At 53.6% G+C, this 20,768-nt stretch overlaps 2 protein-coding genes and 2 non-coding genes across 10 annotated transcripts; 2 read left to right on the top strand and 2 right to left on the bottom strand.

The window, feature by feature from the left end:
- The first annotated feature begins 2,676 nt into the window (after positions 1 to 2,676).
- Positions 2,677 to 12,479, top strand: GSK3A (glycogen synthase kinase 3 alpha). Of its 6 annotated transcripts, XR_004973565.1 has the most exons (13): positions 2,677 to 3,095; positions 4,772 to 4,959; positions 6,342 to 6,425; positions 6,592 to 6,702; positions 8,721 to 8,851; positions 8,945 to 9,051; positions 9,768 to 9,865; positions 9,942 to 10,037; positions 10,449 to 10,635; positions 10,980 to 11,072; positions 11,562 to 11,719; positions 11,805 to 11,915; positions 12,272 to 12,479. XR_004973565.1 is itself a non-coding variant. In XM_036345196.1 (12 exons), the coding sequence occupies exons 1-11, from the start codon at positions 2,813 to 2,815 to the stop codon at positions 11,876 to 11,878; spliced, it is 1,452 nt and encodes a 483-aa protein (XP_036201089.1). In that variant the 5' UTR covers positions 2,677 to 2,812; the 3' UTR covers positions 11,879 to 11,915; positions 12,272 to 12,479. The 6 variants fall into 6 exon arrangements, 2 of the variants coding, with proteins under 2 accessions (XP_036201089.1, XP_036201088.1); XR_004973566.1 differs by lacking the exon at positions 11,562 to 11,719 and having other exon boundaries at positions 11,805 to 11,979; XR_004973567.1 differs by having other exon boundaries at positions 11,590 to 11,719; positions 11,805 to 12,479.
- Positions 10,614 to 19,515, bottom strand: ZNF526 (zinc finger protein 526). 2 transcript variants are annotated; one of them, XM_036345191.1, is made up of 2 exons: positions 19,374 to 19,515; positions 10,614 to 17,279 (listed from the first exon to the last, which is right to left on the bottom strand). In XM_036345191.1, exon 2 carries the CDS (start codon positions 17,260 to 17,262, stop codon positions 15,292 to 15,294), a length of 1,971 nt encoding a protein of 656 aa, XP_036201084.1. In that variant the 5' UTR covers positions 17,263 to 17,279; positions 19,374 to 19,515; the 3' UTR covers positions 10,614 to 15,291. The 2 variants fall into 2 exon arrangements, with proteins under 2 accessions (XP_036201084.1, XP_036201083.1); XM_036345190.1 differs by lacking the exon at positions 19,374 to 19,515 and adding an exon at positions 19,267 to 19,369.
- Positions 14,139 to 14,241, bottom strand: LOC118674907. Its single transcript, XR_004973751.1, has one exon. It is a non-coding gene; the product is annotated as a U6 spliceosomal RNA (small nuclear RNA).
- Positions 19,516 to 20,062: 547 nt separating the features above from the next.
- Positions 20,063 to 20,169, top strand: LOC118674895. Its single transcript, XR_004973741.1, has one exon. It is a non-coding gene; the product is annotated as a U6 spliceosomal RNA (small nuclear RNA).
- Positions 20,170 to 20,768: the final 599 nt, after the last annotated feature.

Genomic DNA, 20,768 nt, shown 5'->3' with positions numbered 1-20,768 from the left:
CTGCTCCCTCTCCTGGGTGATGCAAGTCATTCCCATGGGTGGGGGGGACACTGGGCTATTTCTGGAAGTTGGGATGAGGCATGTCTCCTGGCAACACAGATGCAGCCGATTTGCTGGTGGTGGTGTGAGGGAGAAAGGGGGATGTCATCACATGGGGGAGGTGGGAGGACCCTGCCTATAGTCTTAGCTTCTGATTCCAGTGCCTTCAAAGCATCTCTAACAATTCTAACATGGATTCATAAGCTTTCACTTTCAGAATTGCTCTCCAGGACAGACCAGACCCAAACAGACTCGTTGCCCCCAATTTGGGCTGACCAGGATGTCACAGGTGGCATCTGGTCTTGAAAACTCCAGTGGACCCTCTAATCTTTAGTGACCCACCTATATCTTTTTAGTTTCTCTAAGACCATTCCCTTGCTCCCTTCCACATCCTCCAGGATCTCTGGTTCCAAGTAGAAAGCCCTTTATAGATTTCATGACACTTCATCAATTAATTCATCCCATCAGAGGTTCCCTTCATACCTGTAATCCCCACAAACCCTCAACGCTCCTTCCTGATGCTTCTCATCCACCCCTTATCCCTTCAGGTCCCCCAGTTCGCAGTAGTTTCTCAGTCTCCCAGTTTAAGAACACCCAAGTTCCCTCTGACTCCTCCACTGGTCCCCAATAAGAATCCTTCACTTGTCCTTGCACTCCCCTGGGTACCTCCAGAAATCCATAGGCTCCTCAGACACTTACAACCCGCCCTGGCACCGCTCAACAAACGTTCTCGGTCATACAAACACCCCGGTTAAGATTCCCTGTCTCCCATGTATCCCAGTGCCCTCGTGGCGGTTGCCTATGCGCTGCCCACTGCGCATGTCCCACGGGTTCTGGCCGTTAAGTAACCGCCACTCTCCCGCCCGACCCCGCAGCCCTTCTGAGCCTTCGTGGTCCAGTGCAGGATTATTTCCCAGGCTTTGGGACTTGACTCAGATTTTTGCTTTTCGACCCAGAGCTGCCGTCAGAGGGCAGCAGGCATTGTTTGGCTGACAAACTACAACTCCCGAAAACACCTGCTCTGGGTTGTGCGTGATTCTGCCGTTTTCCTTGAGAAGGGAGCGGCCGCGGGTCCGCGCTTTGCCTTTTGGTTAATGTAGTCCGAAAAGGCTTGACTGCTACCGTTCCGTCCCGGGGGTCTGCACCCATTGGGAATTGCAGTCAGGAACAGAGACTTTATTCAGACTTCAGAAAGGGCAGGGCAGTTAGTATGAACACAGGCTCGGATTAAAGTGACATCTAGAAATTGCATTTCCCATTATTCCACGAGGCAGGAGGGGCTTGAGGGTGATTTCATTCTAGTTCCAAGTATTTCCGGGACACACACACTCACACGAACTGTTTCCCAGCTCCCTTTGGTGCTATTGTCCTTCGGGGCATTAATCGATAAATGGGGCGACATAATGCATGCACAAAACCCAAGGCTACTCCTAGCAGCCGGCTTCCTTGTTTGGGCCCTCCAAGATCCTGTAATACAGAAAGCAGGAGGACGCAAAAAGCTGAATGGGGGTTTAAGGCAAATTGTATTTTCTTTTCTAACGCTTGGCCTCCTTTTGTAACTCACAACGCCAGAAAAAAACTAGATTGTATCCGAAGACTACTGTTCTGAGAAAACCCCCGGGAACTTTGTTTCTCAAATCGTTTGCAGGGAGGTTTTCCTTCCCGATTTGTGGAAACTTGGTCTCCATGTTCCAGCAGCCCCTAGTTGATCCGGTTCTTCCTTAGGACCTGGGGGAGGGGAAAGGAGACGTTGAAACACTCTTCAGTCTCCATAGGGAACTGCCGTCTTTCCCCTTTCGCTCACGCTTTCCCGAAGGTACCCTTTGGACTCCACTTTCGGGCCAGCGTAGTCAGTCTTGGCCGACAGGGTCAGGATACAGAGTGCCCTATTCCCCAGCATGCTTCGGGCTCAGGTAGATCCCTCCCCTCAGTCAATAGGAAAAGACTGCCTTGAACTCCATTTCCCAGAAGACACAGGGGCTCGCGGTAGCAACTGCTCCGAAGCCTTGGTGTTGACTACATATCCCGGCAGGGACTGCGGCCTAGCTTATAAGGGAGGAGGAGCGCTGAATCTACTCCATTTCCTAGCTAGCCTGTCTCCGGAACTGCAGTATACTCTTGGGGTTTAGGGATCACATGGGACTCCATTTCCCGGTGTGCTTTGGGAGTCTCTTTATACCTGCAATGCAGTGAGGGCGTGGCGAAGACTCCATTTCCCAGCTTGCCTGACTGTCCTATATTTGTGGGTCCTCTTGCATGGACTCAATTTCCCAGAGTGCATCTGGCCCTGGTGGGCATATACAGCCAATAGAATCAGTGAATGATTAGACTGTTTCCCAGTGTGCGTCAGGTCATTGACGGAGTGGCTGTGACTACATTTCTGAGACACACTGAATTGCTCACGGTTGCCTCAGTGGAATGAGTGTGCGACTCTGACTCAATTTCCCCGAGTACTTTAAGGTCCGCCGTGGACGAAGTCGACTTATTGCCAACAACTCTATTTCCTGACGTGTATCGCGGCTCATCATCCGCGCAGTCTACTCTGAGGCCTTTGCGGACTCCATTTCCCGGCGTACCACACGGCTTTCTCCAGGCCGAGGGCGGTGACGGCGGCGCAGAGGGGAGGTGGACTGCATATCCCGGCGTGCCCCGCGGCGGGCGCTGGGCCGGAGCCGGAGCCCGAGCGGCGCGGCCTGGAAGAGGCCGGAGGCCGGGAGAGGCGGCGGCAGCCCGGGCAGCCCGAGCCCCGCAGCTTGGGCCTGCGCTCGGCGCCATGAGCGGCGGCGCGCCTTCGGGGGGCGGCCCTGGGGGCTCGGGCCGGGCGCGGACAAGCTCGTTTGCGGAGCCTGGCGGCGGCGGCGGCGGCGGTGGCGGTGGCCCTGGGGGCTCGGCCTCCGGCCCGGTCGGCAGCACCGGCGGGAAAGTGTCAGTCGGAGCCATGGGTGGGGGCGTGGGGACCTCGAGTTCCGGGGGTGGCCCCAGCAGCAGCGGCGGAGGAGGCAGCGGCGTCCCCAGTGCGGGCACCAGCTTCCCGCCGCCCGGAGTGAAGCTGGGCCGTGAGTACTAGCGGCGTCCGTGGTGGGTGGAGATCAGGGTCCCTGAAGCCCCTCAGTCATCGATCAGGTTCTTCCATCTGCCCAGATAAGAGCGCGAGGTCACTGCCACCTAAAACTGGGATCTGAGCTCTCCCCCTCCAAGAGAAGGATTGAGGGGGTGACCATCACTTGGAGTTTAGGCTTAGAGTGAGTAACCCTCAAAGAAACTGGGGTCACAGGTTCCTGTTCTTCCAGTACCGAGGTCTTGGGTTCTTGAGGCTTAAAAACAGGGCTCTGACGTTGCCATCCATTAGAGAACAGGATCAGGGGTCATCGTCGCTTACAAATGGGGCTCAAGGGTTATTGTTCCCAAAGAGAATAAATAGGTGGGGGGGGCACTCTGAATTTGCTTTCCTTTAGAAGATGAGAATTTGGAGTGCATATTACTTAGAAGCAAGTAACTGTGTTTCCAAAGAACAGGGCTACAGCTTTCCAGACCTGGTACCCAGGTCGTCTTCCCCTTTAAAGCACAGGGCCTGGTATCATAACCTGTGGTATCATAACCTGTCCATAATATGTAGAACTTTACTCCCAATGGTGAAAATTAATAGTTGCTACCTCTTAGAAATAAGGCCAGATTGGGAGTCAGCATGCTCTTCAGACCTACTCATAGTTACTGTTTTTTCAAAAAACATGGCTTGGTGGGTCTCCTTTCACATAAATGGAAGGGGACAGGGAGGATTATAGTTCCCATAGATATGGATTTGGGTTATACCCCTTTTATTGTTATGAGGTGTGTTAGCGGCTCTGGAAAAATAGCTATCTATGTAGGATCACCTCTTCCAAAAGAAGGAGTCAACTGGTCCCTCAAAATGGATTTGACTTATCAGTGACCCCTTTTCTTGGGGGAACCTTTCATCAGTTCCCTGAAGAAAAAGGGATCACTATCCCCAAAGAATGCCATCACAATTTGCTGCCATTCAGAGACTGGAACTGGGAATTCGTTTTCCTGTGAAGTGCTGAGGCTGGGCTAGCCCTCTGATCGTAGAGATCAGGTTCACTAGTCTCAATTTAGTGCTGATCTGTTAAGGACCACCCAGATACAGGAAGGGGTCTGGGACTCTGGATCACACAGATGAGGTCAGGTCAGTGCCTTCTCTAACCTCAAAGCATTTGGGTAAGGGCACATTGTCCCCCAAAAGTGAGTCAGGGCACTAGTACTCACGCCAGGAGGAGTCATTTATTTCCGTCACCAAAAACCAGTGGTGAAGTTTCCAGCTCCACCAGGGAGGACATAGAGGTCACCCTCCCCTGAGCTGCGAGGAAGGTTAGTGCTTTCCTAAAGTAGAAGTACCTCAGGGTTACCTCTCTCTTCAGTGGACGAGTTTAGGCCAGGCTTTCCCCAGTTGGGAGGGACCAGAGGCAGTGAGCTTGGATGCAGTCAGTATCTGGAAGTGTCAGTGTCTCTTGAGACCAAGAAGACCCAATGGTTTGCTGCTTAACTAGAAGTGGAACTTAGGGGTTAGCAAGAGTTTTAGGTGTCAGTGTCTTCCATTATGGGAGGAGGGACAAGGAAAAAGGGACAAAGAGGCCCCAGAGAGCTTCCTGTGGAGACTATCCTCCCCTCCACAGCGCCAGGACAGGGAGGTGGCCAGAGGGGAAGGGTCAGTGGATATTGTGTCTCCTTTGTTCCCCAGGTGACAGCGGGAAGGTGACCACAGTGGTAGCCACTCTAGGCCAAGGCCCGGAGCGCTCCCAGGAGGTGGCTTACACAGACATCAAAGTGATTGGCAATGGCTCATTTGGGGTTGTGTACCAGGCACGGCTGGCAGAGACCAGGGAACTGGTAGCCATCAAGAAGGTTCTCCAGGACAAGAGGTTCAAGGTACTTGGTGGGAATGGGGACAGGGAGGCTTAACTGGGCATGCTTGGTGAGAGCTCCAGCCAGAGCATTGGCCTTGGGTCCCCGAGGGGATGTGAGCATGGGCCAGAGGAGAAGGGGGAGCAGGGAGGGAGTTGTGTGGAAGATGGGAATATAGGTTCCAGGAAAGCCCAGAGCTGACAGTTTATTGGGATTTTGCTCTTTGTAAATGCTTTTGCAGGCAAGTTCTTGTTTAATAAAGATTGTGTGGAGGTGTAAGTATTGTTATTCCCATTTTAAGTAAGCAGAAACTGGAAACAGATAAGAGAATTGCCAGAGGTCAAGACTAGATTCTGATTCCCAAGCTCTCCATCTTAACTTAATCACTAAGTTAAGCTTCTGCTCAGAGCAGAAAGGAAGCAAACGTCTTGTCTCACTCTGCCCTACGTACTTGGCGAGTGCAGGGTAGAATTCAGCCTGCCCAGTGCTCACCGAACCACACGCCTTGGTGTGGGGCTCTGCCTTCCTGAAGAAGGGGTGTCCGTTCATCTAGTGCTGCCCTGTGAGCTAGTGGATACCCAGGGAATGAGAAGGAGCTGGAGGAGTGGAAGTTGAGGGATAATTGGTTTGGAAGGATGGCATTTTGGAGGCTAGGCTAATCTGGAAATAGCCTACACTGGGAGGGAAACAGGTCAGGCCCTGGGTCCTAGCAGTGAGTAGTCTCGGGCAGGAGGAGCCCCAGGGTATTGGTCAGAATTTGATTAGTGTTGCCTCCCAGAAGTGAGAAGGATCTGAGGGTGGGGAGTTTTGAGGCCCCAGAGGGAAACAGAGAATAGGGAAGAATGCTGAGACCAGGCCTTCTGGGAAGAGACTGAGGCTGGGTCCTTTTTGGGAAGATGAGAATTGGGAGCCTGGAGTCTGGGACACAGGATCCAAGCCAGGGCTCAAGGACCAAGACACAGCCAGGGAAACAATAGGGAGGAGTGGGGACTAGGGTGGACTGGATGGCCACTACTTGTCTGTTCTTGCTTGTGCCATGCAGGGAGGTGGACCTCATGTGGCCATATCATCTGATTTTTCCAGAGAAGCTGCAAAACTGGATTTTGATTTTAAATCAAACATTTAAAAAAGCAATAAGTTGAACATTTAAAAAAAGTGGGCTGAAGAAAGCACATCTGTGATCTGGGTTTAGCCCAGAGACCTCCAGCTTGTTGTGTGAGGGGGATGGATTGCAGATAAGGAGTTGGATAAGGAGTTAGGGGCGGCCCCAGGGGGACCTGGGACATAGGGAGTAACCGCCTAGCTCTGTTGGCGGGAATGAGGGAGTAGGGCTGTGGTGAAGGGTGCTACAGAGGGGAGGAAAGACAGCTGGTGGTTTTCTGAGGCTCTCTCCCTTTGCCTCTAAGAACCGAGAGCTGCAGATTATGCGGAAGCTGGACCACTGCAATATCGTGAGGCTGAGATACTTTTTCTACTCCAGTGGGGAGAAGGTGAGACCTCAGGGGTAGGGGGAGTCCTTCACTTTCACTCCACCTATTTTCCTGCCTGCCTTTCTCATGACTGCTAGTCCCTCCCCATTTTCCCTAAACCTTCCATCCCCCTTCCTTGCAAGCTCTTTCTTCACAATGCCTCACATCTCTCCTTTGCTCTCTGCAGAAAGACGAGCTTTACCTAAATCTGGTGCTGGAGTACGTGCCCGAGACAGTGTACCGGGTGGCCCGTCATTTCACCAAGGCCAAGTTGACCATCCCTATCATCTATGTCAAGGTGGGCAGGCAGGCTTCTGGGGCCCAGGCCCAGGAAGCTAGTGGCTCCGAATCCTCCTACCTTCTGTGGGTTCCCTCGTTCTCCAAGTTTATGTTGATCCTTGGAGGTCTCGTGTTCCCTGCCCTTGTTTCCATACCTGCAGAGATGCAGCTCGCTAAATACAGGGCAGCCCATCCTGAGGCCTGACTGAATCAGGGAGGTAGGCTGACTGGGGCTGGTGAGGCTGCAAGGTATCTGCTTGGGTCTATACTGGGAGCCCAGTGACAACAGTGGTATTGGAGGCAGTAGCTCAGAATCAGGTGATGGTGACAGAAAATACAGAGGGGGACGCACTGAAGTCTGGGAGAGGAGTGGAAAGGACGCAGGGTTGGAGGGAGGTTAGTGTCCACAGAGCCAAGAGAGCAGGCACCTTCATCCATTGTCTCTAGTTCATTCCCCAGTGCCTGGTGCTGAGTCCTGAGTGTTCCTATCCCTTAGTAGGAGTTTGAATGAATGAATGAGTGAGTCTAGTGATGATGTGGAGAACAAAGGCTGGGGCAATGCTGCATTGGGAGGAGGTGGCTGGGTCCAAGTTTACTTGAGGTCGCTCGAGGGCTCAGTTGCTCCTGGAGAGCCCTTGCAAGCTCTTAGGGGCTCTGCTAGTGGTTGGTGCTATGGGACCTCACTCCCGGGGCAGGGAGTTCTCCAGTGCGGTGACTGTCCTGTGGCTGCCTGTGTGTCAGGCCCTGCAGTGAGCAATTTCAGAGGCCCAGTTGACTAAGACCCAGGCCTTGCCTTTGAAGCCTCTCAGTTTAGCAGGGTAGACACATGAGAACTATAAAACTACTAGCAACTGCCTTCCTAGAAGGAGCACAGGGAATTCTGGAAACACAGAAGGCCCCCAGCCTCGCCTGCTTGGGGCGAGAGAAGGATCAAAGAAGGCTTGTGGGAGGAGACCAGGCGCAGGGTGAGAAAGGGCAGCAGGAACAGAGGAGAAGGCCAGGAAGCAGGCCTAAGCGGTTATTACTTGCCAGGCCCTGTGAGGCAGTGATGAAAACACAAAGATCACTGCTCTCTTGGCACTTAGGTGCTAGTCCAGGGGTGGGCAAACTTTTTGACTCGAGGGCCACAATGGGTTCTTAAACTGGACCGGAGGGCCGGAACAAAGGAGGGCCGGAACAAAAGCATGGATGGAGTGTTTGTGTCAACTAATATAAATTCAAAGTAAACACCATTACATAAAAGGGTACGGTCTTTTTTTTTTTTTTTTAGTTTTATTCATTTCACACGGGCAGGATCCGGCCTGCGGGCCGTAGTTTGCCCACGGCTGTGCTAGTCAGTCAATGGGAGAATAGCAAGAACACCCAACTGGAGAGGGGCTGCTTGTGGGTGGTTTGACTGGTGCCGTGGTCGGCAAACGGCGGCTCGCGAACCACATGCGGCTCTTTGGCCCCTTGAGCGTGGCTCTTCCACAAAATACCACGTGCGGGCGCGCGCGTACAGTGCGATTGAAACTTTGTGGCCCATGCGCAGAAGTCGGTTTTCGGCCTGGGGAGTCTATTTTGAAGAAGTGCTGTTGATATTTGGCTCTGTTGACTAATGAGTTTGCCGACCACTGGCCTGGTGGATAAAAAGCTGAGCCCTTCCTCCAGCCAGTGGATTTGGAGGAGCTGGGTGCCTGGCTCCCAGCCTCTAAAACAAGGTCTTCCTGATGTCTCTATCTTATTCATCGGGCTTCTGCTGAGGTATGGGATTGAAACGAGTTCTCAGTGTGGACCAGAACCTTCACTGGGAGCTGCTGCAGAAGCCCCATCCTGAACTTACTGAATCTGAAACTCTGGGAGTGGGGCCCAGAAGCCCCTATTTTTAACAAGGCCTCCAAGTGATTCTGGTGCACACTAAAATTTGAGAACCAAGGGGCCACGGAAGGATTTTCAAGTTGGAGCCAGGGCCTGGAATGGCTCTTCTGGCCAAGAGGGTGGAGCAGTGGCATGCTCTGGGGAGAGCCGGGCTGGAATTCTGCTCCCTGTCTGTCCCAGGTATACATGTACCAGCTCTTCCGGAGCTTGGCCTACATCCACTCCCAGGGCGTGTGTCACCGTGACATCAAACCCCAGAATCTGCTGGTGGACCCTGACACGGCTGTCCTCAAGCTCTGTGATTTTGGCAGGTAGGCCTGACCTGGGGCGTGTTGAGTGGCTGAAAGGGTGAGGAAGGACCCCAACCTTCGCCTGTGTTTACTCTTGCTCACCTCTTCCCACAGTGCAAAGCAGCTGGTCCGGGGGGAGCCCAATGTCTCCTACATCTGTTCTCGCTACTATCGTGCCCCCGAGCTGATCTTTGGAGCCACTGATTATACCTCATCCATCGGTCAGACTTATGGGAGGCTGCGGGTGGGGATGGCAGTCACGGCAGTTTTTGAATTTTGTGTGTGTGTGCCAGGTTTGGCGATAAAAGCTTAATGTTTATACTTTTATGCCGTCCTCACAAATTTAGGAGGGCGATGTTGTCTTACGGTCCTTTATAGATGAGCAGTCTCAGGCTTAGAGCGGTGAGGCCACCTGCCCGCAGTCACACTGCTAGGACTGGGCAGGGCTGGGCTTTGAAAGCTGACCCAACTCCAGAGTCCATACTGACACTGGAACCTCCTAGTTAGCCGTCTCTTCTCATCCAGGGGGAGGGGCTGATGGTGACTTTGGGGGAATCTGAGGTGGGCCATGAGGGTGTGACCTGCTGATAGGCCTCTGTATTCCTCCCAATTGGTGGGGATGACATTGCCACCCTCCAGGCTTGAGGAGAGGGCATGAAGGGTTTGGAAGAGAACATTCATCAGCCGGTGTGGGGAAACTCCCTGGTCCTTAGGTGTGAATTTGTCATAGGGCTCAAGGTACAGACCAGGAAGGGGAAGAGTACAGTACAGTCAGGCAGACCTGTACAGTCAGGCAGACCTGGAGTTCAAAGTCAAGACTCCAGGGTTCCTAAACTGTATGATCTCGAGCAAGGTGGTTCCTCTCTGATCATAAGGGATGGAAGTGTTTGTGAGGGGTGGGCATGGTAACCCTGACCCTCTCCCATTCCCCCTTCAGATGTGTGGTCAGCTGGCTGCGTACTGGCCGAGCTCCTCCTGGGCCAGCCCATCTTCCCTGGGGACAGTGGGGTAGACCAGCTGGTGGAGATCATCAAGGTGAGGGCAGAGCCAGGTGGGCGGAGGTGGGGCTAAGTGATAGGGGTCTTGGCTCAGACCCCTCGTTTTCCTACAGGTGCTGGGAACACCAACCCGGGAGCAGATCCGAGAGATGAACCCCAACTACACGGAGTTCAAGTTCCCCCAGATTAAAGCTCACCCTTGGACAAAGGTAGGGCAGGGTTAGGGGCTCCAATAGCATGGCTGAGGTCCCTATAGGAGGCCAAGTGGTCTGGGGATCTGGCTACAAAGTCATGGCATTGGAGAGGGTCAGTGACTTTCATTAGATTTCAGTTGATGGAATTTCCAGTAATCTGAAAGTTGAGGACCCACAGTAGATTCAAGAGCCCTACTTTTCTAGTGGGAAACAGACTTCCAGCAGAGCCCATGGTCATGGTGGGCTGCTCACCTGATACAAACTGAGCTCCCCTCAGTGGCAGTGTCTCAGTTTCTTCATTTGGAAAGTAGGTTTGTGAGAGATGGGCAGTCACATTTGCTGCAGGCATTGTGGCGGTGAGGTGCAGGAGCATGCAAGTATCCAGGGCCTCACCCTTGTGACTTCTGCCTCTCTTCTTCTCTCCAGGTGTTCAAATCTCGAACGCCACCTGAGGCCATAGCGCTCTGCTCTAGCCTGCTGGAGTACACACCGTCCTCGAGGCTCTCCCCACTGGAAGCCTGTGCCCACAGCTTCTTTGATGAACTGCGATGTCACGGAATCCAGCTCCCTAACAACCGCTCGCTTCCCCCCCTCTTCAATTTCAGTCCTGGTGGTGAGGGCACAGCCTGGGGTCTGGGGAACTGGAGAGGCAGCCAGTGATTGTGGAGAAGAGCTTGGTGTTGAAGACAGGAATGGGGAGCTGAGGGTGGGTGACAAGGAAGGCCTGGGGCATGGGAGAGGCCCCCATGGTTCAAGGAAACCCAAACCTGATTCACCTGTGCCCCATGATCTGTGCTAGGCTCTTTACAGTTTTCCTATTAAGTACTCGATGGCTACATGTGTCTGCAAACACTGGCCTTGCCAAGAGCTGGGTCCCCATTCAGTGCCCTTTTCTAACTCCAATTGGGTCTGCAGATGTCCTGCCCTCTGACCAGGCATGTCCATTCCTGTCTCTAGAACTCTCCATCCAACCATCTCTCAACGCCATTCTCATCCCTCCTCACTTGAGGTCCCCGGCGGGCACTGCCACCCTCACCCCACCCTCACAAGGTAAGTCAGGGTAGAGCAGCATTTTTCAGCTGGGGGGGAAGGGGCTGTTTTCACAGCCTGTCAGTTTCCTGTAAAAATTACAGCTTGATGGTATAGAAAGCATATTTTACAACATGTGAATGGCCACTTGTGTTGGGTATTATTGCCTATGTTTGTGTTGAAATGCTAACTGGAAAACCAAAGACATATGTTTGGCCTATACAAACAGTTGAATTTGTTGCGCACATTAAAAAATTGGGGCCCTGACCGGTTTGGCTCAGTGGATAGAGCGCCGGCCTGTGGACTGAAGGGTCCCAGGTTCGATTCCGGTCAAGGGCATGTACCTTGGTTGTGGGCACATCCCCAGTAGGGGGTGTGCAGGAGGCAGCTGATTGATGCTTCTCTCTCATCGATATTTCTAGCTCTCTATCCCTCTCCCTTCCTCTCTGGAAAAAAAAAAAAATCAATAAAATATATTTTAAAAAAAGTTTGGGCCATTTCATGTTCAAGTCCAGTTTTCCTGTTTCTCCTGGGGAAGAAAGTCAGACGGGACGGCAGTGGGCCTGCCTTTCCTCGGTCCTTTGGCATTTGAGTTTGCAACCATGGATCTAAAGTGACAGCTTTCACTTTCAAATGCAGCATCTTACATGGACTTCCTGCTTGTGGAGGTTTTTTTTGGGGGGTGGGGGGGTGGGGAGGGAGAGGGGTGTTTAAAAGCAAAGGCTAACTGGTCTGCTTCTTTCTCCTCTTCAGGTTTAAGTGAGACTCAGACCGGCTCAGAATGGCAGTCAGCCGAAGCCACAGCTCCCCTCACTAACTCCTCCTGAGGGCCCTGCCAACTACCCTTCCATCTGGGAGCCCCAGGTGGGGCTGGGAAAGGGGGGCCATAGCTCCTGCCCTGGCTGGGCCCCTAGACTAGAGGGCAGAGGTAAATGAGTCCCTGTTCCCTCTTCCTGTTCCTTCCTCACCAGCCTCACCCCTATGGTGGGCTTTTTAAGAGGATTTCAACTGGCTGTGGGGAGGGAAGAGAAGGAAGGATGGACGGGGTTGGGGGCATGAGGACCTCCTATCCCTTGGCCCTCTTCCCTCCCCCCAGACCGCCCTTCTCCAACCCACCCTCCCTTCCCCTGTCCCTTGTAAATAGAACCAGCCCAGCCCATCTCCTCTCCTCTTTCCTGGCCCCCGGGTGTAAATAGATTGTTATAATTTTTTTCTTAAAGAAAACGTCGATTCGCACCGTCCAACCTGGCTCCTCCCCCTCCTACAGCTGTGTTCCCCTCCTGTCCTCTGCCCTAAGGTCTCCTCCCTCCTCTCCCCACCCTGGAGGGCTGGGTTAGGGATGGTGGGGGGATCCTGATGTCTTAGTTTCCACAGTAAGGTTTGCCTGTGTACAGACCTCCGTTCAATAAATTATTGGCATGAAACCTGCTTCTGTCTAGCTGTCTTTTTTCAGAGGTGAGGGAGGTGTCTGGTGGGCTGTCCTGGGACAGGAGTGGGCTGTATCTCAGGTGGGGGACAGGGTAGGGTGAACCCAAACTGGGCCATCTGAGGCATGAATCTGGATCCTGGCTGAGGGGCCCAACCTTCCTGTGTGAGGATGAACTGGTCTGGTTTATATGCTGCAGAGGCCTGGGAGGAGCCTGCCCCCTGGTCTCAGGTCGAACCATTTGCTTCCACCCAGGGAGGGAGAGCTGGTCAGAGAGGTCATGGCCACAGACTAAGTGGCAGGGTCAAGACTTTAACAAAGCTGTCTCAGCCCCTGCTGCTTCAGAGTCTGGAGGACACAAAACTTAGCCTGATGTAAACTTAAAAAAATTTTTTTTGTTAATCTTCACCTGAGAATATTTTTCCATTTATTTTTAGAGAGTGGGAGGGAGGGGGAGAGAGAAACATTGATTGGTTGCCTCCCAAACATGCCCCAACTGGGGCTAGGGATCAAACCTGTGGTGCACAGGCTGATGCTCTAACCACTGACCCACACAGACCAGAGCCTGATGTAGACTCTTAGTGGGCATGCATGGGGGCAGAGGTGCTGTCCCCAAGCTTTCATTTCCAGGTCTCAACAGGGCTCATACCTGTTGGGAAGTGACACCCCTGGGGAAGGTTAAGGCAGAGAGCCTGGCCTTTATCCTCACTTAGAAAACATGCTGGGGCCAGACAATAGGACCACGGGCAGAGGGAAATGGCACCTCCTCCACATGGTGTCAGCAGTAGGTGAGGGCAGAGGCTGCAGAGGAAGAAGGGAATCGGGAGGAGCAACCGACATGTGCTCCACTGGTGAAGAGAGGTGTTCCAGAGGGAGTTCAAGGACGTCTGTAGTGTCTGCTAAAAAGCCCCAGAGGCATCTGTATATTGCCCAATAAAACCCTGAGTCTCCCTGCTCAGAACCATTTGGGCATCACCTTTTTTGTATGATGAATACATACATAAAGCATGTGGACCAGAGGAGAGGAGGGCTGGCCTGGGTGAGGGGACCTGTGGTCGGGTTGCTGGGGACACCTTCCCTTACATCTGGTCAGTCATGAGGTCACCGTCCCTCACCCTCCTCCTATCCCCATGGTCTATGCCCAGCTCTGGCCTGTTCTCTCCCTCCTGGACCATCTTTAATCTTCCCCATAGCCCCACCCTGACCCCAAGGAACCTAATCCCCCGTTAGGGCCCACCCCTTCTTGCAGTGTTCCAATTTAGCCCAGCTTCAAGGCCTTCTCAGGTCTAGCCCTCCCAGACAACCCTGCTTCACTCTGCCCCATTTCCTGACCTGCCATGTATCATCTGTTTAGAGAGGGAAGAATTGTCACCTCAAGGAACCTTTGAAAAGGCTGGGGATCCCTTCCTGCTCCCAAGGCCTTTGATCTTTTGAAAGACCCGGCCTCCCCCCCCCCAACCCCAACTACTCTGTGACACTGGGCTCACCTTTCCTCCAGTTATAATGAATCCTCTGAGCCCCCAGCTCCTGCAAGGGTTTCAGGTCGCAATCACTCAATAGCACTTGTTATGGGCATGGGCTGAAGGGCCCATCTAAGTGCACATCTCAGCAATGCCTTTGCCTAGCTGTGAGACCTTGGGCAAGTCTCTGCCCATTTTCTTTTTTCTATGTAGCACTTCACCAATTTGCATGTCATCCTTATGCAAGGGCCATGCTAATCTTCTCTGTATCATTCCAATTTTAGTATATGTACTGCCGAAGTAAGCATTCTGCCCATTTTCTCATCTGTAAAACAGGGATCATTCTGAGATCACCTCAGGCCTGTTGGGATCATAACACATGTATAGTGGTTACTGCAGTGCCTGCCACGGCTAGAAGTCCAATGTTCGCTGTTACTGTGGCTGTGAATAACTGGACGGTCTCCAAGTATGCTAAGAACTCACCCTCCATGCCGTCTGCCTGGAATGTTCTCCTCTTATGCTAGCAGATTCCTACCTCCTTTAGAAGGTCTCTACTGATCTCCCACCGAGCTTTGTTCCCTGCTCTGGGACCCACTGTCCATGTGCACCCCCATCACAACCTTGAGGAACCTAGGGCTGAGCTCTGTCTGCCCCTGAGGGGCAGGGCAGAAGCGTGACTTGTCTCTTACCCCAAGCATCACCCAGCACTCAGGAGGACTTAGGACACTCAAGCTGATAAAGAATCAACGAGACACACTTAGAGAGCAAGGCCATCTGTACTTGTGCATGTTCCTAACACACTATAGGCCTCCTGGGCCGAGCCCCGTGCCTGACTCATTCCTGGGTCTCCATCATCACTGTCTGCAGCTGAGCACTAGGGCACCTATAGGTTTCCTTCCATTGTTAAAAGTGAGATTAAGGAAGCCCAGAGAAGTCAGTACCTTCCTCCACCAGGCATGGCTGAGTCCTGGGTGCTGGAAGTCCAGGGAAGCTCGGGCTGGGGGGACAGCAAAGGACCTAAAGATGTATGGGGCACATACCTGAGCACACGGCCAGGGCTCAGGAAAGGTTACCTGATGTTTCTGGGTAGCAGGGTGATGCAAAGAACCTTGGCAAACCCTGCTATGTGGAGTGACCTGGGACAGATCGTATCACATCTCAGAGCTTCAGTTTCCCCTCAGGCAGAGAAAGGTGACAAGAGAAACCTGGCGGGGCTATTCTGAGGAGCCAGTGGGTAAGATGCTAGTAGATCCTGGAACCGACTGGGGTGGACTTGCCAGGGTGTGGTCCCCTTCCTCCCCAGAGGAGCCCACACTTGCTGTTGCAACCACTCTTATTGTTGCCCTTAGTTGTGTCACACGAAGGCTGTGTCCAACTGCAACAGCCCGCTCGCTTCACTGGCCCCCAGTGCCGCCTGGCACAGCTGCAGTGTGTCCTCAAGTGCCAGCGGCTGGGATGTCTCGATGATGGCGATGGTCTCTCCGAGCTCAGTGCACATGATAGTCTGCTGAGGCTGGGTGGGTGGGGGTGGGGCGGGAGGTGGTGATCTGGGCTGTAGTGTCATTGTCCGTGCTCGAGCATGGACCCGCTGGTGCAGGCGTAGGCCTGCCATGGCACGGAACCAGCGGCCACATGTCCCGCAGTAGTAGGGGCTCTTGTTGTAGAGACCAGTGATGGGGAGGCGGGGTGCTCGAGCGAAGGCCACTGGCCGCAGGTGCAGCCTCCGATGCTGCTGCAGGTTAGAGCTCTGTGTGAAGCGCTTACCACAGTCCAGGCATTGGTAGGGACGCACCCCTGTGTGGGTCAATTGGTGGCGGCTGAGATTGGCCAGAGAAGCAAAGGTCTTGCCACAGGAGTGGCACTGGAAGGGCCTCTCGCCCGTGTGTGTCCGCAGGTGGTTGTGTACATGGACCAGCTTCTTAAAGCCCTTGCCACAAACCCCGCAGCAGTGTCGTCGCTCAGGGGGCCCATGGACTGTTCGCCGGTGCCGAGAGAGGCGGGAGGCTGAGGCGAAGGACTTCGAGCACTGTGGGCAGGGCAGCTGGGCAGGCGGGGTAGGGGGCGGTGGTGGGGGCATGGGCTCAGCTGGAGTCAGGGAGGCTCCTGCTGTGAGGGGTGGCACTCCACTCTTGCCGGCGTGGGTGCGCCTGTGGTAGAGAAACTTGGTCATGTTGCTGAATGTCTTGCCACAGCGGCAGCGATGCAATGGGTTGGAGGTATGGGCCCGCCGGTGGGCCACCAAAGTGAGTTCTGTGCTAAAGCCACGGCCACAGTCCACGCAGAGGTAGCGGGCTTCCCCTCGGTGCAGTCGCAGGTGTTGCTCCAATGAGGATGCTTTCTTGAAGACCTTGAAGCAGGTGGTACACTCGTGTGTGCCACCAACATGGGCCCGCCCATGAGCCAGCAGCCGGTTTGCTGAGCTGAAGCTGCGTTGGCACTGGCTGCAGCGGAAGGGGTGGGTTGTTGATGCTGGGCCATGGGATGCCCGCCGGTGTCGTCGGCGTGCCCCTGTTGAGGTCCAGTGTTGGGGACAATCCCCACAGTTCTGGGTCCGGGTATCTGTGGACTTGTCGCCCTCTATAGCATTGTCACCAACCTCTGAGGCCAACGCCTCCTCCTCCTCCTCTGTCTCATCATCTTCTTCATCCTCATCTTCCTCTAGCCCATTGCATTCCTCTTTCTCTAGGGAGTCAAAGTGGGTGCCTTGATGCTCCAAGAATTCCTCAGGGGTGGCACAGAGGGTACAGCATTCAGGACACTCATAGGGCTCCATCTTGACTCCAGGTGGAGCAGGAGATTGAGGTGGTGGTGCTGAGGGAGGGGGCGGGGGAGGCGGCAGCACTGGTGGCCTGGCTGCTGCAGTAGAAAGGTGCTGGGCCTTCCGATGAGCCACCCACAGCTCAGGCGAGGGGAACAGCTCCTGGCAGTCCCCACACTGGTACTGGATCTGGCTTGCAGACGCCTGCAGGTGGGAGTCCTGGTGGGCCAGGAGCTCACCACGGGAGAGAATGAGCTGGCTGCAGTCACCACACTGGAAAGGCCCATCCTCAGTACCTGGCACTAGCTCTGGCTCCAGGCCAGAGTCCTGGGTGGTCAGTGCCTCCTCCTCTGTGACAGTGGGCACATGCTGATCCTGGTGTGAGATGACTTCCTCCAGTGTGTTGTAGAGGCTGCCACACTCGGAGCACATGAACTGGTGGTGCTGGAAAAAGAGGGATGAGGCAAGGGCCTCCTCAGGTTTCATATCAGTCACCTCTGTTGACATCTCCATTGCCCTTGGTGATATCTGTGTCAGCATCTCAGCCACCTCAGCCATCTCTGCCATTGTGGGGAAAGCAGTGCCTGGAAAAAGAAGGGAGCTGGTGAGACACCAGGAATCCAAGGGGAGGAGGGATGTCTTAGGAGTTCCTTTGTCCATCCTGTCAGTCATTAGCCTCTGTCAGTCACCAAGTTTAGATTCAGTGTTTGTGCCTCAGTCTTTAATGAGCCTGTGACTCTGAAGCTAACACACGTCCCATGGCGGCCAGGCATCTGCAGGAGAGACAGCCCTCCTCAGTCTGGCCTCTGATGCTGCCCTCCTTACCCAGAGGGCTAGTTGCACCCTTTCTGAGAACACATGTCTTTTGGGGCCTCTCGGCCTTTGCCTGTGCAGCACCTTTCCTCCTTCTACATGGAGACACAGAGATGCAGCAAAGAGATTAAGAGGTCAGGCCCTGGAACCACACTGCTCTTGGCTTGAATCTGAGCTCCACCACACACTTCCTCTCTCTGAGACTGTTTTCTCACTTGTGAAATGGGGCTAAAAGTAGTACTGACCACAAAGTCCCTGGTACTTGATAAAGGCTAGGCAGGACCACTTGTAGTTACCCAGAAATGTTTTTGGACCCTAGGTCTTTGATGCTGCTATTCCTTCTACCAAGTAAGTTCTCTACTCTTCTAGTCTAGCGAACTCCTCCCCAGCATTTCTTTTGTGAAGCTTTTTCTGATGTCTACAGCCTGAGGCTGGTGGCCACTCCCCTCCTCCTCAGAGTTCCTACGGTATCCAGTGCCACCTCTACTATAGCCATTATCATGAACTTGGGATGAAGTCTCTGTGTTCCTCACTGAGCTTGTCAGCAGGACAGCTCTGATTCATTATAGGGACTGTTGTCACCAACTAAAGTACTGACCAGGGACCGGGACTTTAACTATTAAACTTTTATCTATGTGCCCCATCCCCCCTTCTAAATGTGTGGGCTCAATTCATATCGGTCATTTCACATAGCAGAGGCCCAGGGTCTCTTCAGCAAATGACACCCCCCCTCCCCCACAAGTATAAGAGCTAATTTTCCAAATCCAATTTCCACCTTCTCCATCTCTTCTTCAACACATGTGTTAATGCCAGAGGGCAGTTTACAGCCTGGCACATACACGTTACTCCTATTAAGTTCCCAGAGGGCAGGGATTTTAGTCTGTTCATCACTGAGATATTTCCAATGCCAGGAAGAATGCTTCGCACACCTTAGGCACTGAGGAGATATTTAGTGGATGACTAATCCTTCCAGGAAGTGAGGCCCTGAATATTCAACTGTCCCAGTGCACATTCCACTTCCCCACCAGGCCAGCTCTCCTAAGATGTGAACTCCCACAGAAACAGCCCAGCACAGGACCCTGCCTTCAGTTGATGCCCAATAAATGCTCTTTGAGTAAATAATTCACAAAAGCCCAGGAGCTAAACTGTCCTTAACTCCATCACTAATTTTTGAGTTGCCAGGGCCTGAGAGTTTAATTTTTTCTTGTTTTACAGTCCTACTCTAAACAGAGAACTCCTTTAGGAGGAGGTCCAGTGCCTGGTGTGAAGTTTATGCAAAGCAGTACCCAGTAAAGGTCTTTCTAGAAGGTAGCCTGAAAGACCTAACATTTGGATTTTCCTCGTTTACATTGCCCCCTTCCCAATCATGGATTGTAAACTACTGGGGGGAGGAATGGGGGAGTAGATCAGTAAGTCCTTCCAGGAAAGAACCCACTAGGGGCCTGGAAGCTCAACTTTCTCGCTGCACAGCTACACATCCCTCTTCTCTGGCCAGACGTATCAACTCTGCAACCTAAGCGCTCCCGGCAAAGTGTCGGGGAACGGCGAGCTCCAGTGCAGGGTCCGGCACTCCACCGGCGCTCCATCAATGCTCCCGGGCACATAGGAAGGAGCGCCGTCCTTCCACTCCGCGCCGCTCCCGCCACAGCGCAGGCCCCAAAGCTCTTCGACCTCCGGGGTCCCCTTCGTCTCCCTCCATCCTCTCCGTTGGCCCAGCGCTCTCTTCACCCGCCCGCCCCGCGGCGCGGTGACCCTCACCCGTCTCTCTCGCCTCCTGCAGCCCCCGCCGCTCTTGACACAGACCCTCGGCTCCCGGTGTGCGGCACCCCTCACCATCCACACCTCCCATTGGGCGGCGCCCTTACCCGTGGCGGCCAATCAGAACCTGCAGCGTAGGGCACGCGCCCTTGAGCCTGCGTGTTGAAGCTCAGGCGGGGCTCGGCGAGTGTCTCCACGCACACACGACCGTGCCTTGTGGGCCGGGCTCCGGGCTCGGAGACGCGCCTGCGCAGTTCTCTCCTGCCGCCGCGTGGGTGCCAAGGCTGCTGGTGGAGACGGGTGCGCGCGATTGAAGTGAGGGCCCACGGAGGGGACTGGGCGGCCTCAGGCCTTGACGGAGGTGTCACAGCTGAACAGACTGAGCGTCTCTGAGAACACAGCACTGGAGCCGGACGCGCTTGGAGTACTTCTCTCTGGGCCTCACTTTTACTCCCGCGTAAAAGGGCCTCGCGTTATAGCCAAGGTTACTGAGGGAACTGGATGAAATCACACACAGAAACTGGCCGGTGTGGCTTAATGGTCGAGCCTCGACCTACGAACCAAGAGGTCACAGTTCGATTCCCGGTCAGGGCACATGCCTGGGTTGCAGGCTCTCTCATCCATTTTTCTCCCTCTCCCTCTCCCTTCTTCTCTCAAATAACATATGTTGGCCCTGGCCGGGTAATTCAATTGGTTAGAGCATCGTCCTGATATGCCAAGGGGTTGATCCCCAATAAGAAGCAACCAATGAAACAACAAAATCGAGGTCTCTCTCTCTCATAAAAAAAAAAAAATAGTGCTCATTTTGGTAGCACATATGCTAAAATTGGAATGATACAGAGAAGATTAGCATGGCGCCTGCACAAGAATGACGCGCAAATTCCTGAAGCGTTCCACATTTTTAAGACATGGCCTTGTTTTCCTGGATTGATTAGATGACTCCATGTTTTTGATTGATTAAAGCATAATCTTCATTTTATAAGCTTAAAAAAATAAAAATAAATAAAAAATAAAACCCGCTCAGTACAGGGTCTGATACACCGTGGCTGCTCACTATAACCCATTCAGCATGGACATACTCCTTCCCAATTTGCGTTCCCTTCCCTCCCACTCTTCGGTTGGTTTAATGATATCCACTTTTTGGGCGCCAATGTGTGTCCGACCCAGGACGGGCTTCAACAGGTTACAACTGCCATCAGAAAGAGGAAAGGACTCTTCCGAGGTCTCTACGGCAGCCCAAGCAAAACCAGTGCTGACCGAGCCAGTGCCTGGCAGGACCTAGGTCTCCCGCTTCCCCAGGGGAGAGATAATTATAGGGTGGGAACCGGGCTTAAGGCAGGTGTGGCCATGATCTCGAGTGACCTAAGTGTGGGGGCGGGGTGGGGGCAAGCAGTCTGCACGCCAACTCTTGTGATAAGGGACCTGCCCTCCCCAGAGAGAAACTCATAGGTGCAGGTTAGAGAGGGGACATTGGGAGATCCCGTGACCTTGGAGGGCAGGTA

This window comes from Myotis myotis, unplaced genomic scaffold (genome assembly GCF_014108235.1).
Source record: "Myotis myotis isolate mMyoMyo1 unplaced genomic scaffold, mMyoMyo1.p scaffold_m19_p_19, whole genome shotgun sequence".
Lineage (NCBI taxonomy): Eukaryota > Metazoa > Chordata > Mammalia > Chiroptera > Vespertilionidae > Myotis > Myotis myotis.
The sequence above is the reverse complement of the archived record's forward strand: the minus strand, read 5'-3'. Positions and strand labels throughout refer to the sequence as shown.

Coding starts and splice junctions, on each gene's coding strand:
- GSK3A (XM_036345196.1), top strand. CDS start 2,813: ATGAGCGGCGGCGCGCCTTCGGGGGGCGGCCCTGGGGGCTCGGGCCGG. Junction 3,096..4,771: donor GCCCGGAGTGAAGCTGGGCC/GTGAGTACTAGC, acceptor TTTGTTCCCCAG/GTGACAGCGGGAAGGTGACC. Junction 6,703..8,720: donor TCCCTATCATCTATGTCAAG/GTGGGCAGGCAG, acceptor TGTCTGTCCCAG/GTATACATGTACCAGCTCTT.
- ZNF526 (XM_036345190.1), bottom strand. CDS start 19,357: ATGGGAGGTGTGGATGGTGAGGGGTGCCGCACACCGGGAGCCGAGGGT. Junction 17,280..19,266: donor GCAGGAGGCGAGAGAGACGG/GTGAGGGTCACC, acceptor TTCTTTTTCCAG/GCACTGCTTTCCCCACAATG.